The sequence below is a fragment of the Oncorhynchus tshawytscha genome, linkage group LG10, assembly GCF_018296145.1.
Source record: "Oncorhynchus tshawytscha isolate Ot180627B linkage group LG10, Otsh_v2.0, whole genome shotgun sequence".
Taxonomy (NCBI): domain Eukaryota; kingdom Metazoa; phylum Chordata; class Actinopteri; order Salmoniformes; family Salmonidae; genus Oncorhynchus; species Oncorhynchus tshawytscha.
The window spans coordinates 5,040,372-5,053,006 of record NC_056438.1 but is presented as its reverse complement, the minus strand read 5'-3'; the positions used below and the strand labels follow the sequence as shown (position 1 = coordinate 5,053,006).

General features: G+C 39.9%; 1 protein-coding gene across 1 annotated transcript; it reads right to left on the bottom strand.

The window, feature by feature from the left end:
* Positions 1–2,604: 2,604 nt before the first annotated feature.
* On the bottom strand, positions 2,605–6,017 carry LOC121847397. The gene is made up of 2 exons (XM_042328061.1): positions 5,909–6,017; positions 2,605–4,277 (listed from the first exon to the last, which is right to left on the bottom strand). Exons 1-2 carry the CDS (start codon positions 5,921–5,923, stop codon positions 3,543–3,545), a joined length of 750 nt encoding a protein of 249 aa, XP_042183995.1. The 5' UTR covers positions 5,924–6,017; the 3' UTR covers positions 2,605–3,542.
* Between the last annotated feature and the right edge of the window lie 6,618 nt (positions 6,018–12,635).

The following is a 12,635-nucleotide window of genomic DNA, read 5'->3' as shown; positions in this document are numbered from 1 at the left end:
TCTCAACATTACCCTGGTGTCTCCTAGATTGGAGTCCCGTCTTGTAGCAGGGCCATTGCCATGGGGTACCAGGGCTGTGCATAGAAGGCCACTTTGCCACAATACACACTTACATCCTCTGGCCCCCTTTCTTTTTCTGGGATGACTTTTATTAGAACCCAATGTCGTATTACTACGAGGTCTGCCTGCCTTGACGGCGCTGAAAATAATTCACTCCTGTTGCCATATCTTCACCTTGAGGTTTGTATAAATGTCCTATTTAGTTATAAACTCTATAGTACTTTCTTATTTCTCAGGGATTTTTTTCTCATACAAAGTGATAGTTGACATAGTGACACTTACGCACTATGTTAGCTTTACTTTCCCAAGGAAATAATACAATTTCAAAGTAGTTATACACTTTGAATAGAGACTGGTGTTCCTTAATCATTTTATAATTAATTTCCACCTGTTCCAACAACTTCTAGTGAAGTTGATCAGTCTTCACGGAAAATTCTTAGGATTCAGGGTTATTTGCCTAATCCTGTTATTGGAGGGGCCGTCATATTGCACTTCCCAACAGCTATCCCACCGGCATCACATCTAATCTTTGTACTGTTTTCAGGAATCAAGCTGCGCTCTATTAGGTTATAACCACTCATTTTAAGAGCGTTGAGTCTATTTTTCCTTTCCAGTGGGGCCATTCCTGAATTTTCTAGGGTTATTCCTATTACATCCCTCCAGTATTTTTTTAGGACATGCGTTGCACACCCCATTCTAAGGTTAAAGTTTCCTCTACTTTCTCCCTCAAGTGGCATCACTTTCACTATGGCCCAATCTCCTGCTTGGCCTATCATTAGATCGCTGGAGGCGATAGCTCTTTTTTCAAAGTGTTTATCGTCCCAGAGGTCTGTCTGCCTTTCCACCCGATCATCTCTTTTACTGCTTGCTACCGCGAACCTACAATCTGGTAGATTTACCTGTAGCCTAAACTCCCTTTTCTGCTTCAGACTCCCGGTCTGGGCAGCTATTTGTTCTAGCGCTGCCTCTCCTAGGTCGAGTGCTGCTGCCATATATGTTATTATTTTATTATATTTTATATATATATCTATTATTTTAGGTCGTATAGGTCTTGTTCCTTAATCGCTTTCTAACTCTTCTATCGGTGCCCCACGTTGGGCGCCAAGTGTCACGGTGCTGACTTTTGCCCGTCGCCTGCAGCAAAAGCCTCTATCCCGTCCCCTGGCTAGGCTGAGTACTTTAGGATTTTAGTCACTTCGGTGTAACAGGGGCCTTGCCGTGCGGCCCCACCAACTCTTTTATGTATTCGTAATGGCCCTTCGCGTGAGTTGGGTTTGTTCCTTCGTTCACGTTGTCACTCCCGTATTTGCTGGTCGGGTGTGGGGCCTTGGATAGATGAGTACTTTATTACTTTATGTTTATAGACTCTTCCTATACTCCCTGACCTTGGGTCCTCTTCTCTTTATATATCAATACCTAATAACTAATCTTCTGTTAGTTATTATGCTGGTCAGCTAGTAGTCACTTGGAAACTAGTATTGTTATATGTATTGACTTTTCCAAAGATATATTATTGTCCACACAATGAAATATTCTTTAGTGCAATCACTTTAACCTATAACCAGGGTCACTTTCTGTTCCGTGAGAGTGTCAGAGGCGTTTGCTCTCCAGATCGTCAATCTGGCCTAGTTGTCAAAGTTTCAAGCTTTTATTAAGTCACTCTGTTTTTGGTCTTCATACACGTTATTACAATTCAATGGTTCTACAGTTTCCCAATACATCAATAATGCTCAATCAATCCTTAATGCGCTATGCTATGCGCTATGCTATGTGCTATGCTATGTGCTATACTATGTGCTATGCTATGTGCTATGCTATGTGCTATGCTATGCGCTATGCTATGTGCTATGCTATGTGCTATGCTATGTGCTATGCTATGTGCTATACTATGTGCTATGCTATGTGCTATGCTATGTGCTATACTATGTGCTATGCTATGTGCTATGCTATGTGCTATACTATGTGCTATGCTATGTGCTATGCTATGTGCTATGCTATGTGCTATACTATGTGCTATGCTATGTGCTATACTATGTGCTATGCTATGTGCTATACTATGTGCTATGCTATGTGCTATACTATGTGCTATGCTATGTGCTATGCTATGTGCTATACTATGTGCTATGCTATGTGCTATACTATGTACTATACTATGTGCTATACTATGTGCTATACTATGTGCTATGCTATGTGCTATGCTATGTGCTATGCTATGTGCTATGCTATGTGCTATACTATGTGCTTTGCTATGTGCTATGCTATGTGCTATGCTATGTACTATACTATGTGCTATACTATGTGCTATGCTATACTATGCCACGTAATATTTTTAAAAGTTCAACACACTTCTTTATGACTCTTTAAGCAAAGCAAACACCCATATATTTACCTTGAAGCTCTATTCCCTTGGTCCTTCCCGAAACTGGTCTCTATAAGAGTACTAATATTTTAGCAGCCCTCTGCTGTTTATACTACTATAATCTTCTTATTTAGTCCGAATTTCCTATGGTTTTTACTGCCTACTGTTTAGATATTGATTCCTTCTTATCGACCTTTTGGCTACTACGAGGCTTTAACTATTCCTGGGCTTTTTCACTCTTGCCGAACTGTCCGTTACTGACGCACCAAAGATGGAACATTGTTGCTTTCAAGAGTTCTGCACACCTCGCATTGTTGAGGGGCGAAGTTCTCTCGTGCACAATCTTGTTCACTTATTCTTTTATCGAGATGCGTAGTGGAACACAATTCTTTAAGAAATACCAGTCTATAGTATGCTCGCGCCTTGAGATCAAAGTAGTCAATACAAACAGAGTATAGTAAAAGTAATTTACCTGGTCTGATGATTCTCTATGATGTCCAAATCACATGGGTAGAGGATCATGCCTAGGCACTGATCTCTCCTCCTTTTATACCTCTTCTAGACACTCAGTTTGGGGAAAGATGTTCGGGAGTGCAATCTATCTCAACACAGAGTGCCATTGCATACGTATGGTAGCACTTAGTCCAAAGTTAGGTCCTCTAGCACTGATGCCCATAGGTATTATTCCGTTGGGGCGTCGTCTTGGTAACACGCCTCTTCAGTCTTCCTATAGCTTGGTTCTTGTTTAATTCTCAGTACTTGTATTTCACATGCCTTTGGCTCCCTCTGCTGGTCACCTGCTGTTGTGGCAATTTCTTCTTTTATCCCCCAGTCAACAGATGGCCTTAGAGTCCATGAATGTGGCCCTGGAACTGGACCGGCCATTGAGGGAGGGGTCCGATATTTTTTGCCTTTTACAACCCCTATAACCCTTATAACCATTAAACCTTATTATGAACCCTTATAACCATTATAACCATTAAACCCTTATAGCCATTATAACCATTAAACCATTATAACCATTAAACCATTATAACCCTTATAGCCATTAAACCCTTATAACCCTTATAACTTAGGGAATGTGTACTTAATAGTTGCGGGAATTACCACTGGACAAAACTCATCACTTTTCATCACAGTCACAATCACATCCATCCTCGTCATCACAATCCTTTAACTCCCCTGATGCTCTCGCCATCTTTATGTTCCCCTCTCCGTTCCCCTCTCCACTCCCTTCCCTGACCCTCTTTTTCCCCGGCTCAACCTCTTCTACAGCCTCTAAGTTCCTCCCTCTCTCGTCCTCTAATACATTAACGTTTCTTGGACATTTATTGTGAAACACCTCGACTCCGACATTGTAGATTTTGTTCAACACCTTTTCGAGTGCTCCCAAGGTCTCTGGTTTCAATGTCTTCCCCTTGCTCTCCTTTTGGTTCTCACCCCAGTGTGCTTGGGCCACCCACTGTCCCAGGTTGCTGTTGTAACAGCAGTAGGCTGTCCACATGAGATCTGGGATGTTCACTCTGTTGTTCAGTTTGTTGTTCTTGCTGGGCACTGCTCCAGTCAACACATAGGCTTCTATCCTGTTGTTGTTATCCTTACAGTTAAGCTCAAGATCTTCTCTGACTCTGCACTCCATTGTACTCCAGCTGCCTTGGTTGAAGGAACTTGCCTGGGGAACGGCGTTCGTCAGGGTGAAAGTGGACCTCTTGGCAGCATCATCAGGTGCGTACGAACACGGGAACAGGTGACCTCTGTCCAGACCCAGGTTGTTATTTTTGTAGTCTGTGTCCACAGCCTGGTGTTTGACAGCTTTATTATCCACCTTCATGTCACTTTGGTCCTTTATATTTTCAAGCTGCAGAAACATCAGTCAGACATTACAACTCTGTAACAAGTTTAGACATCACAACTCTGTAACAAGTTTAGACATCACAACTCTGTAACAAGTTTAGACATTACAACTCTGTAACAAGTTTAGACATTACAACTCTGTAACAAGTTCAGACATTACAACTCTGTAACAAGTTCAGACATTACAACTCTGTAACAAGTTCAGACATTACAACTCTGTAACAAGTTTAGACATTACAACTCTGTAACAAGTTTAGACATTACAACTCTGCAACAAGTTTAGACATTACAACTCCGTAACAAGTTCAGACATTAACTCATAAAAGATTACTGCACCTGTACATAGCCCACCTATAATTTAGCCCAAACAACTACCTCTTTCCATACTGTATTTTATTTATTTATTTATTTTGCTCCTTTGCACCCTATTATTTCTATCTCTACTTTGCACATTCTTCCACTGCAAATCTACCATTCCAGTCTTTTACTTGCTATATTGTATTTACTTTGCCACCATGGCCTTTTTGCCTTTACCTCCCTTCTCACCTCATTTGCTCACATCGTATATAGACTTGTTTCTACTGTATTATTGACTGTATGTTTGTTTTACTCCATGTGTAACTCTGTGTCGTTGTATCTGTCAAACTGCTTTGCTTTATCTTGGCCAGGTCGCAATTGTAAATGAGAACTTGTTCTCTACTGGCCAACCTGGTTAAATAAAGGTGTTCTCTACTGGCCAACCTGGTTAAATAAAGGTGTTCTCTACTGGCCAACCTGGTTAAATAAAGGTGTTCTCTACTGGCCTACCTGGTTAAATAAAGGTGTTCTCTACTGGCCAACCTGGTTAAATAAAGGTGTTCTCTACTGGCCAACCTGGTTAAATAAAGGTGTTCTCTACTGGCCTACCTGGTTAAATAAAGGTGTTCTCTACTGGCCAACCTGGTTAAATAAAGGTGTTCTCTACTGGCCAACCTGGTTAAATAAAGGTGTTCTCTACTGGCCTACCTGGTTAAATAAAGGTGTTCTCTACTGGCCTACCTGGTTAAATAAAGGTGTTCTCTACTGGCCTACCTGGTTAAATAAAGGTGTTCTCTACTGGCCTACCTGGTTAAATAAAGGTGTTCTCTACTGGCCAACCTGGTTAAATAAAGGTGTTCTCTACTGGCCAACCTGGTTAAATAAAGGTGTTCTCTACTGGCCAACCTGGTTAAATAAAGGTGTTCTGAACTGGCCAACCTGGTTAAATAAAGGTGTTCTCTACTGGCCTACCTGGTTAAATAAAGGTGTTCTCTACTGGCCTACCTGGTTAAATAAAGGTGTTTTACTGGCCTACCTGGTTAAATAAAGGTGTTCTCTACTGGCCTACCTGGTTAAATAAAGGTGTTCTCTACTGGCCAACCTGGTTAAATAAAGGTGTTCTCTACTGGCCTACCTGGTTAAATAAAGGTGTTCTCTACTGGCCTACCTGGTTAAATAAAGGCGGGATTTTTTTTTATTTTTTTTTAAAGTCACAATTTCACAATCCAGACTTAAACTGAAAGTGGTTGGACCAAAGATGCATTCGTGTCTCAAAGATACTGTATGTCTATACCTGTAAACAAATACACATGTTGAATGAATAGAGATTAGAACTACCTGGGGCTCGATCATCCAGGACTGATTTGGTCTACCAACTACCTTACCAGAGAAGGTGTAGGCTGAGAACACAGGGATCCTGTTGGTCTGAGTCAGAGAGTTGCAAACCTGTAGGTTTTCTTGTACTTACTGGCAAATCAGCTTGTAGAGAGGTTCTGGTTCTGGACTGTCCCACCAACCAAAATACCTGGGAGATTTGGAGTTGTCCCCTCCAGGAAGAATGTCTTGCACTGTGGAACAGACTGAACTTATCCACTACATGAGAGAGAGCAGGAGGAAGGAGAGAGAGGAGGAGGAGATTTAGAGAGATGACTCAATACCCCCATCATCACCTGAAGACTGTACACCACAGAGACAAAGATGAAGTTACAGAGACCAGTTGGTAGACTGGAGACTGCTGAGCTGAGTCAGGACAGACTGCTTTAAATAGTTATAACCTCTTAAGGAGCCGCCCCTTTTTTAACATTTTTGCCTAAAATGACAGACCCAAATCTAACTGCTTGTAACTCAGGCCCTGAAGCAAGGATATGCATATTCTTGGTACCATTTGAAAGCAAACACTTTGAAGTTTGTGGAAATGTGAAAGGAATGTAGGAGAATAAAACACAATAGATCTGGTAACAGATAATACAAAGAAAAAAACATGTTCTTTTGTATTTTTGTATTTACAGTGCCTTGCGAAAGTATTCGGCCCCCTTGAACTTTGCGACCTTTTGCCACATTTCAGGCCTCAAACATAAAGATATAAAACTGTATTTGTTTGTGGAGAATCAACAACAAGTGGGACACAATTAAATAAATCAAATTTCAAATCAAATTTTATTTGTCACATACACATGGTTAGCAGATGTTAATGCGAGTGTAGCGAAATGCTTGTGCTTCTAGTTCCGACAATGCAGTAATAACGAGCAAGTAATCTAACTAACAATTCCAAAAAAAAAACTACTGTCTTATACACAGTGTAAGGGGATAAAGAATATGTACATAAAGATATATGAATGAGTGATGGTACAGAGCAGCATAGGCAAGATACAGTAGATGATATCGAGTACAGTATATACATATGAGATAAGTATGTAAACCAAGTGGCATAGTTAAAGTGGCTAGTGATACATGTATTACATAAGGATGCAGTCGATGATATAGAGTACAGTATCAACGTATGCATATGAGATGAACAATGTAGGGTAAGTAACATTATATAAGGTAGCATTGTTTAAAGTGGCTAGTGATATATTTACATAATTTCCCATCAATTCCCATGATTAAAGTGGCTGGAGTAGAGTCAGTGTCATTGACAGTGTGTTGGCAGTAGCCACTCAATGTTAGTGGTGGCTGTTTAACAGTCTGATGGCCTTGAGATAGAAGCTGTTTTCAGTCTCTCGGTCCCAGCTTTGATGCACCTGTACTGACCTCGCCTTCTGGATGACAGCGGGGTGAACAGGCAGTGGCTCGGGTGGTTGATGTCCTTGATGATCTTTATGGCCTTCCTGTAGCATCGGGTGGTGTAGGTGTCCTGGAGGGCAGGTAGTTTGCCCCGGTGATGCGTTGTGCAGACCTCACTACCCTCTGAGAGCCTTACGGTTGAGGGCGGTGCAGTTGCCATACCAGGCGGTGATACAGCCCGCCAGGATGCTCTCGATTGTGCATCTGTAGAAGTTTGTGAGTGCTTTTGGTGACAAGCCGATTATGAATTATGAATTATGAAGTGGAACGACATTTATTGGATATTTCAAACTTTTTTAACAAATCAAAAACTGAAAAATTGGGCGTGCAAAATGATTGGGTTTGGTGGCTCTCTTGAAGCATGTGGGAACAACAGACTGGGATTGATTGAATATGTCCGTAAACACACCGGCCAGCTGGTCTGCGCATGCTCTGAGGGCGCGGCTGGGGATGCCGTCTGGGCCTGCAGCCTTGTGAGGGTTAACACGTTTAAATGTTTTCCTCACGTCGGCTGCAGTGAAGGAGAGTCCGCATGTTTTAGTTGTGGGCCGTGTCAGTGGCACTGTATTGTCCTCAAAGCGGGCAAAAAAGTTATTTAGTCTGTCTGGGAGCAAGAGATCCTGGTCCGTGACTGGGCTGGTTTTCTTTTTGTAATCCGTGATTGACTGTAGACCCTGCCACATGCCTCTTGTGTCTGAGCCGTTGAATTGAGATTCTACTTTGTCTCTATACTGACGCTTAGCTTGTTTGATAGCCTTGCGGAGGGAATAGTTACACTGTTTGTATTCGGTCATGTTTCCAGTCACCTTGCCCTGATTAAAAGCAGTGGTTCGCGCTTTCAGTTTCACGCGAATGCTGCCATCAATCCAATTCTGGTTTGGGAATGTTTTAATCTTTGCTATGGGAACGACATCTTCAACGCACGTTCTAATGAACTCGCACACCGAATCAGCGTATTTGTCAATGTTGTCGTCTGACGCAATACGGAACATATCCCAGTCCACGTGATGGAAGCAGTCTTGGAGTGTGGAATCAGATTGGTCGGACCAGCGTTGAACAGACCTCAGCGCGGGAGCTTCTTGTTTTAGTTTCTGTCTGTAGGCAGGGAGCAACAAAATGGAGTCGTGGTCAGCTTTTCCGAAAGGGGGGCGGGGCAGGGCCTTATATGCGTCGCGGAAGTTGGAATGATGAACCTATGGAACCTTCACCTACAAAAGTAACATTTATTTAAATGATGAACCTGTGGAACCTTCACCTACAATAGTAACATGTATTTAAATGATGAACCTGTGGAACCTTCACCTACAATAGTAACAGTTATTTCCTGCCACTAGGTCTATTCCATGGAAAGAGCAGATAATATTTCACAACATTTTCAACACGGCACCTGAATTGTGTCTTTGTATTTTGTGTCTGTTTTTTCTTTCTTCCGAAAGACAATCCTCAATTCACCATTTAACTTATTTTATTACAATTTTATTTCAGTTCATTCATCAAATTCACAAGATCAACCTTTACCTGTTTCTTTGGAAAAAAAATGAGTAAAATGTCATTTTAATTGTCAACTGACTACTTAAGTAAGTCTTGTCTGTAACCAGAACGACCCAAAGGACAAAAGCCTCTTGTTTCTGTAGCAAGAAGCAGCGTGATGTACCAGTACTGGACAGGAAGATAGTCTGTTAGAAGGCCTTGTACTCCATCATCTCCTTAATGCTGAGTGCCAAGCAGAGACGCATCTGGTCCCATTTTTTACAGTCTTTGGTATGACTCAACCAGGGATCAAACCCCAATCCCCTATCAGGGTGGACACTCTTGACTTGTCATCCTTTTGTTTATGAAATCATGTTCAAACAAAGTCAATGTGTTAAAAGTTAACTTTGGTCAAAAATGCAAAAATAACAGCATGAAACTGTACAGCTGATGAATGCACCATCATAACCGGTAATTTAATGATGAATTAGAGAGAAGATTAATTCCTGACTGATCTCTACAGCTTCGATCCAAAAACAAATACCCAAGTCTCCCCATTTCTTTAAAACACTTATCTAGGAAAAGTCAAGACATGATCTTCTCAATGGCAGATTTAGGGCAAATGTTTAATTCAGATGAAGTCAATTCAAATGTCTGTGGTGGTTCTTGAGAAAAGGCCCAGGGGTCTGATCACCATACAGTCCCATGGAATAGACCTACAGGAGGGGAGTCACATTTGATTAGTTACAGCATTTTCCATGGAAACGTACAGAGGAGTTTATGCAAATCAACCCTGTCTGTTTTGACACCTGAAGGAGGTTGTCTCTGAAAACCTATTTAAAGCAGTCTGTCCTGACTCAGCTCAACAGTCTCCAGTCTACCAACTGGTCTCTGCAACTTTATCTTTGTCTAATAATAGTAATATACAGGTCTACTATACAGGTCTACTATACAGGTCTAATATACAGGTCTACTATACAGGTCTAATATACAGGTCTACTATACAGGTCTACTATACAGGTATAATATACAGGTCTACTATACAGGTCTACTATACAGGTCTACTATACAGGTCTACTATACAGGTCTACTATACAGGTCTACTATACAGGTCTAATATACAGGTCTACTATACAGGTCTACTATACAGGTCTACTATACAGGTCTACTATACAGGTCTACTATACAGGTCAGGTCTAATATACAGGTCTACTGTACAGGTCTACTATACAGGTCTACTATACAGGTCTAATATACAGGTCTACTATACAGGTCTACTATACAGGTCTACTATACAGGTCTAATATACAGGTATACTATACAGGTATACTATACAGGTCTACTATACAGGTCTAATATACAGGTTTACTATACAGGTCTACTATACAGGTCTACTATACAGGTCTAATATCCAGGTCTACTATACAGGTCTAATATATAGGTCTAATATACAGGTCAGGTCTAATATACAGGTCTAATATACAGGTCAGGTCTAATATACAGGTCAGGTCTAATATACAGGTCTAATATACAGGTCTACTATACAGGTCTACTATACAGGTATAATATACAGGTCTAATATACAGGTCTACTATACAGGTCTACTATACAGGTCTACTATACAGGTCTAATATATAGGTCTAATATACAGGTCTATTATACAGGTCTACTATACAGGTCTACTATACAGGTCTAAGATACAGGTCTACTATACAGGTCTACTATACAGGTCTACTATACAGGTCAGGTCTAATATACAGGTCTACTGTACAGGTCTACTATACAGGTCTACTATACAGGTCTTCTATACAGGTCTAATATACAGGTCTACTATACAGGTCTAGTATACAGGTCTAATATACAGGTCTACTATACAGGTATACTATACAGGTCTACTATACAGGTCTAATATACAGGTTTACTATACAGGTCTACTATACAGGTCTACTATACAGGTCTACTATACAGGTCTAATATACAGGTCTACTATACAGGTCTAATATATAGGTCTAATATACAGGTCTAATATACAGGTCTACTATACAGGTCTAATATACAGGTCTAATATACAGGTCAGGTCTAATATACAGGTCAGGTCTAATATACAGGTCTAATATACAGGTCTAATATACAGGTATAATATACAGGTCAGGTCTAATATACAGGTCTAATATACAGGTCTAATATACAGGTCAGGTCTAATATACAGGTCACGTCTAATATACAGGTCTAATATACAGGTCAGGTCTAATATACAGGTCTAATATACAGGTCAGGTCTAATATACAGGTCTAATATACAGGTCTAATATACAGGTCTAATAAACAGGTCTGGTCTAATATACAGGTCAGGTCTAATATACAGGTCTGGTCTAATATACAGGTCTGATATACAGGTCTGATATACAGGTCTAATATACAGGTCAGGTCTAATATACAGGTCAGGTCTAATATACAGGTCTAATATACAGGTCTAATATACAGGTCTGATATACAGGTCTAATATACAGGTCAGGTCTAATATACAGGTCTGATATACAGGTCTAATATACAGGTCAGGTCTAATATACAGGTCTAATAAACAGGTCTAATATACAGGTCTAATATACAGGTCTAATATACAGGTCTAATATACAGGTCTAATATACAGGTCTGGTCTGATATACAGGTCTAACATACAGGTCTAATATACAGGTCTGGTATACAGGTCTGATATACAGGTCAGGTCTAATATACATGTCTAATATACAGGTCTGATATACAGGTCTGATATACAGGTCAGGTCTAATATACATGTCTAATATACAGGTCTGATATACAGGTCTAATATACAGGTATAATATACAGGTCTAATATACAGGTCTAATATACAGGTCTAATATACAGGTCAGGTCTAATATACAGGTCTGATATACAGGTCAGGTCTAATATACAGGTCTAATATACAGGTCTGATATACAGGTCAGGTCTAATATACAGGTATAATATACAGGTCTGATATACAGGTCTAATATACAGGTCTAATATACAGGTCTAATATACAGTTTTAATATACAGGTCTAATATACAGGTCAGGTCTATTATACAGGTCTAATATACAGGTCAGGTTTGATATACAGGTCTATTATACAGGTCTAATATACAGGTCAGGTCTATTATACAGGTCTAATATACAGGTCTAATATACAGGTCTAATATACAGGTCTAATATACAGGTCTAATATACAGTTTTAATATACAGGTCTAATATACAGGTCTAATATACAGGTCAGGTCTATTATACAGGTCTAATATACAGGTCAGGTTTGATATACAGGTCTATTATACAGGTCTAATATACAGGTCTAATATACAGGTCTAATATACAGGTCAGGTTTATTATACAGGTCTAATATACAGGTCTAATATACAGGTCTAATATACAGGTCAGGTCTATTATACAGGTCTAATATACAGGTCTAATATACAGGTCTAATATACAGGTCAGGTTTGATATACAGGTCTAATATACAGGTGTAATACACAGGTCTAATATACAGGTCTAATATACAGGTCTAATATACAGGTCAGGTCTAATATACAGGTCTGATATACAGGTCTAATATACAGGTCAGGTCTAATATACAGGTCTAATATACATGTCAGGTCTAATATACAGGTCAGGTCTAATATACAGGTATAATATACAGGTCTGATATACAGGTCTAATATACAGGTCTAATATACAGGTCTAATATACAGTTTTAATATACAGGTCTAATATACAGGTCAGGTCTATTATACAGGTCTAATATACAGGTCAGGTTTGATAT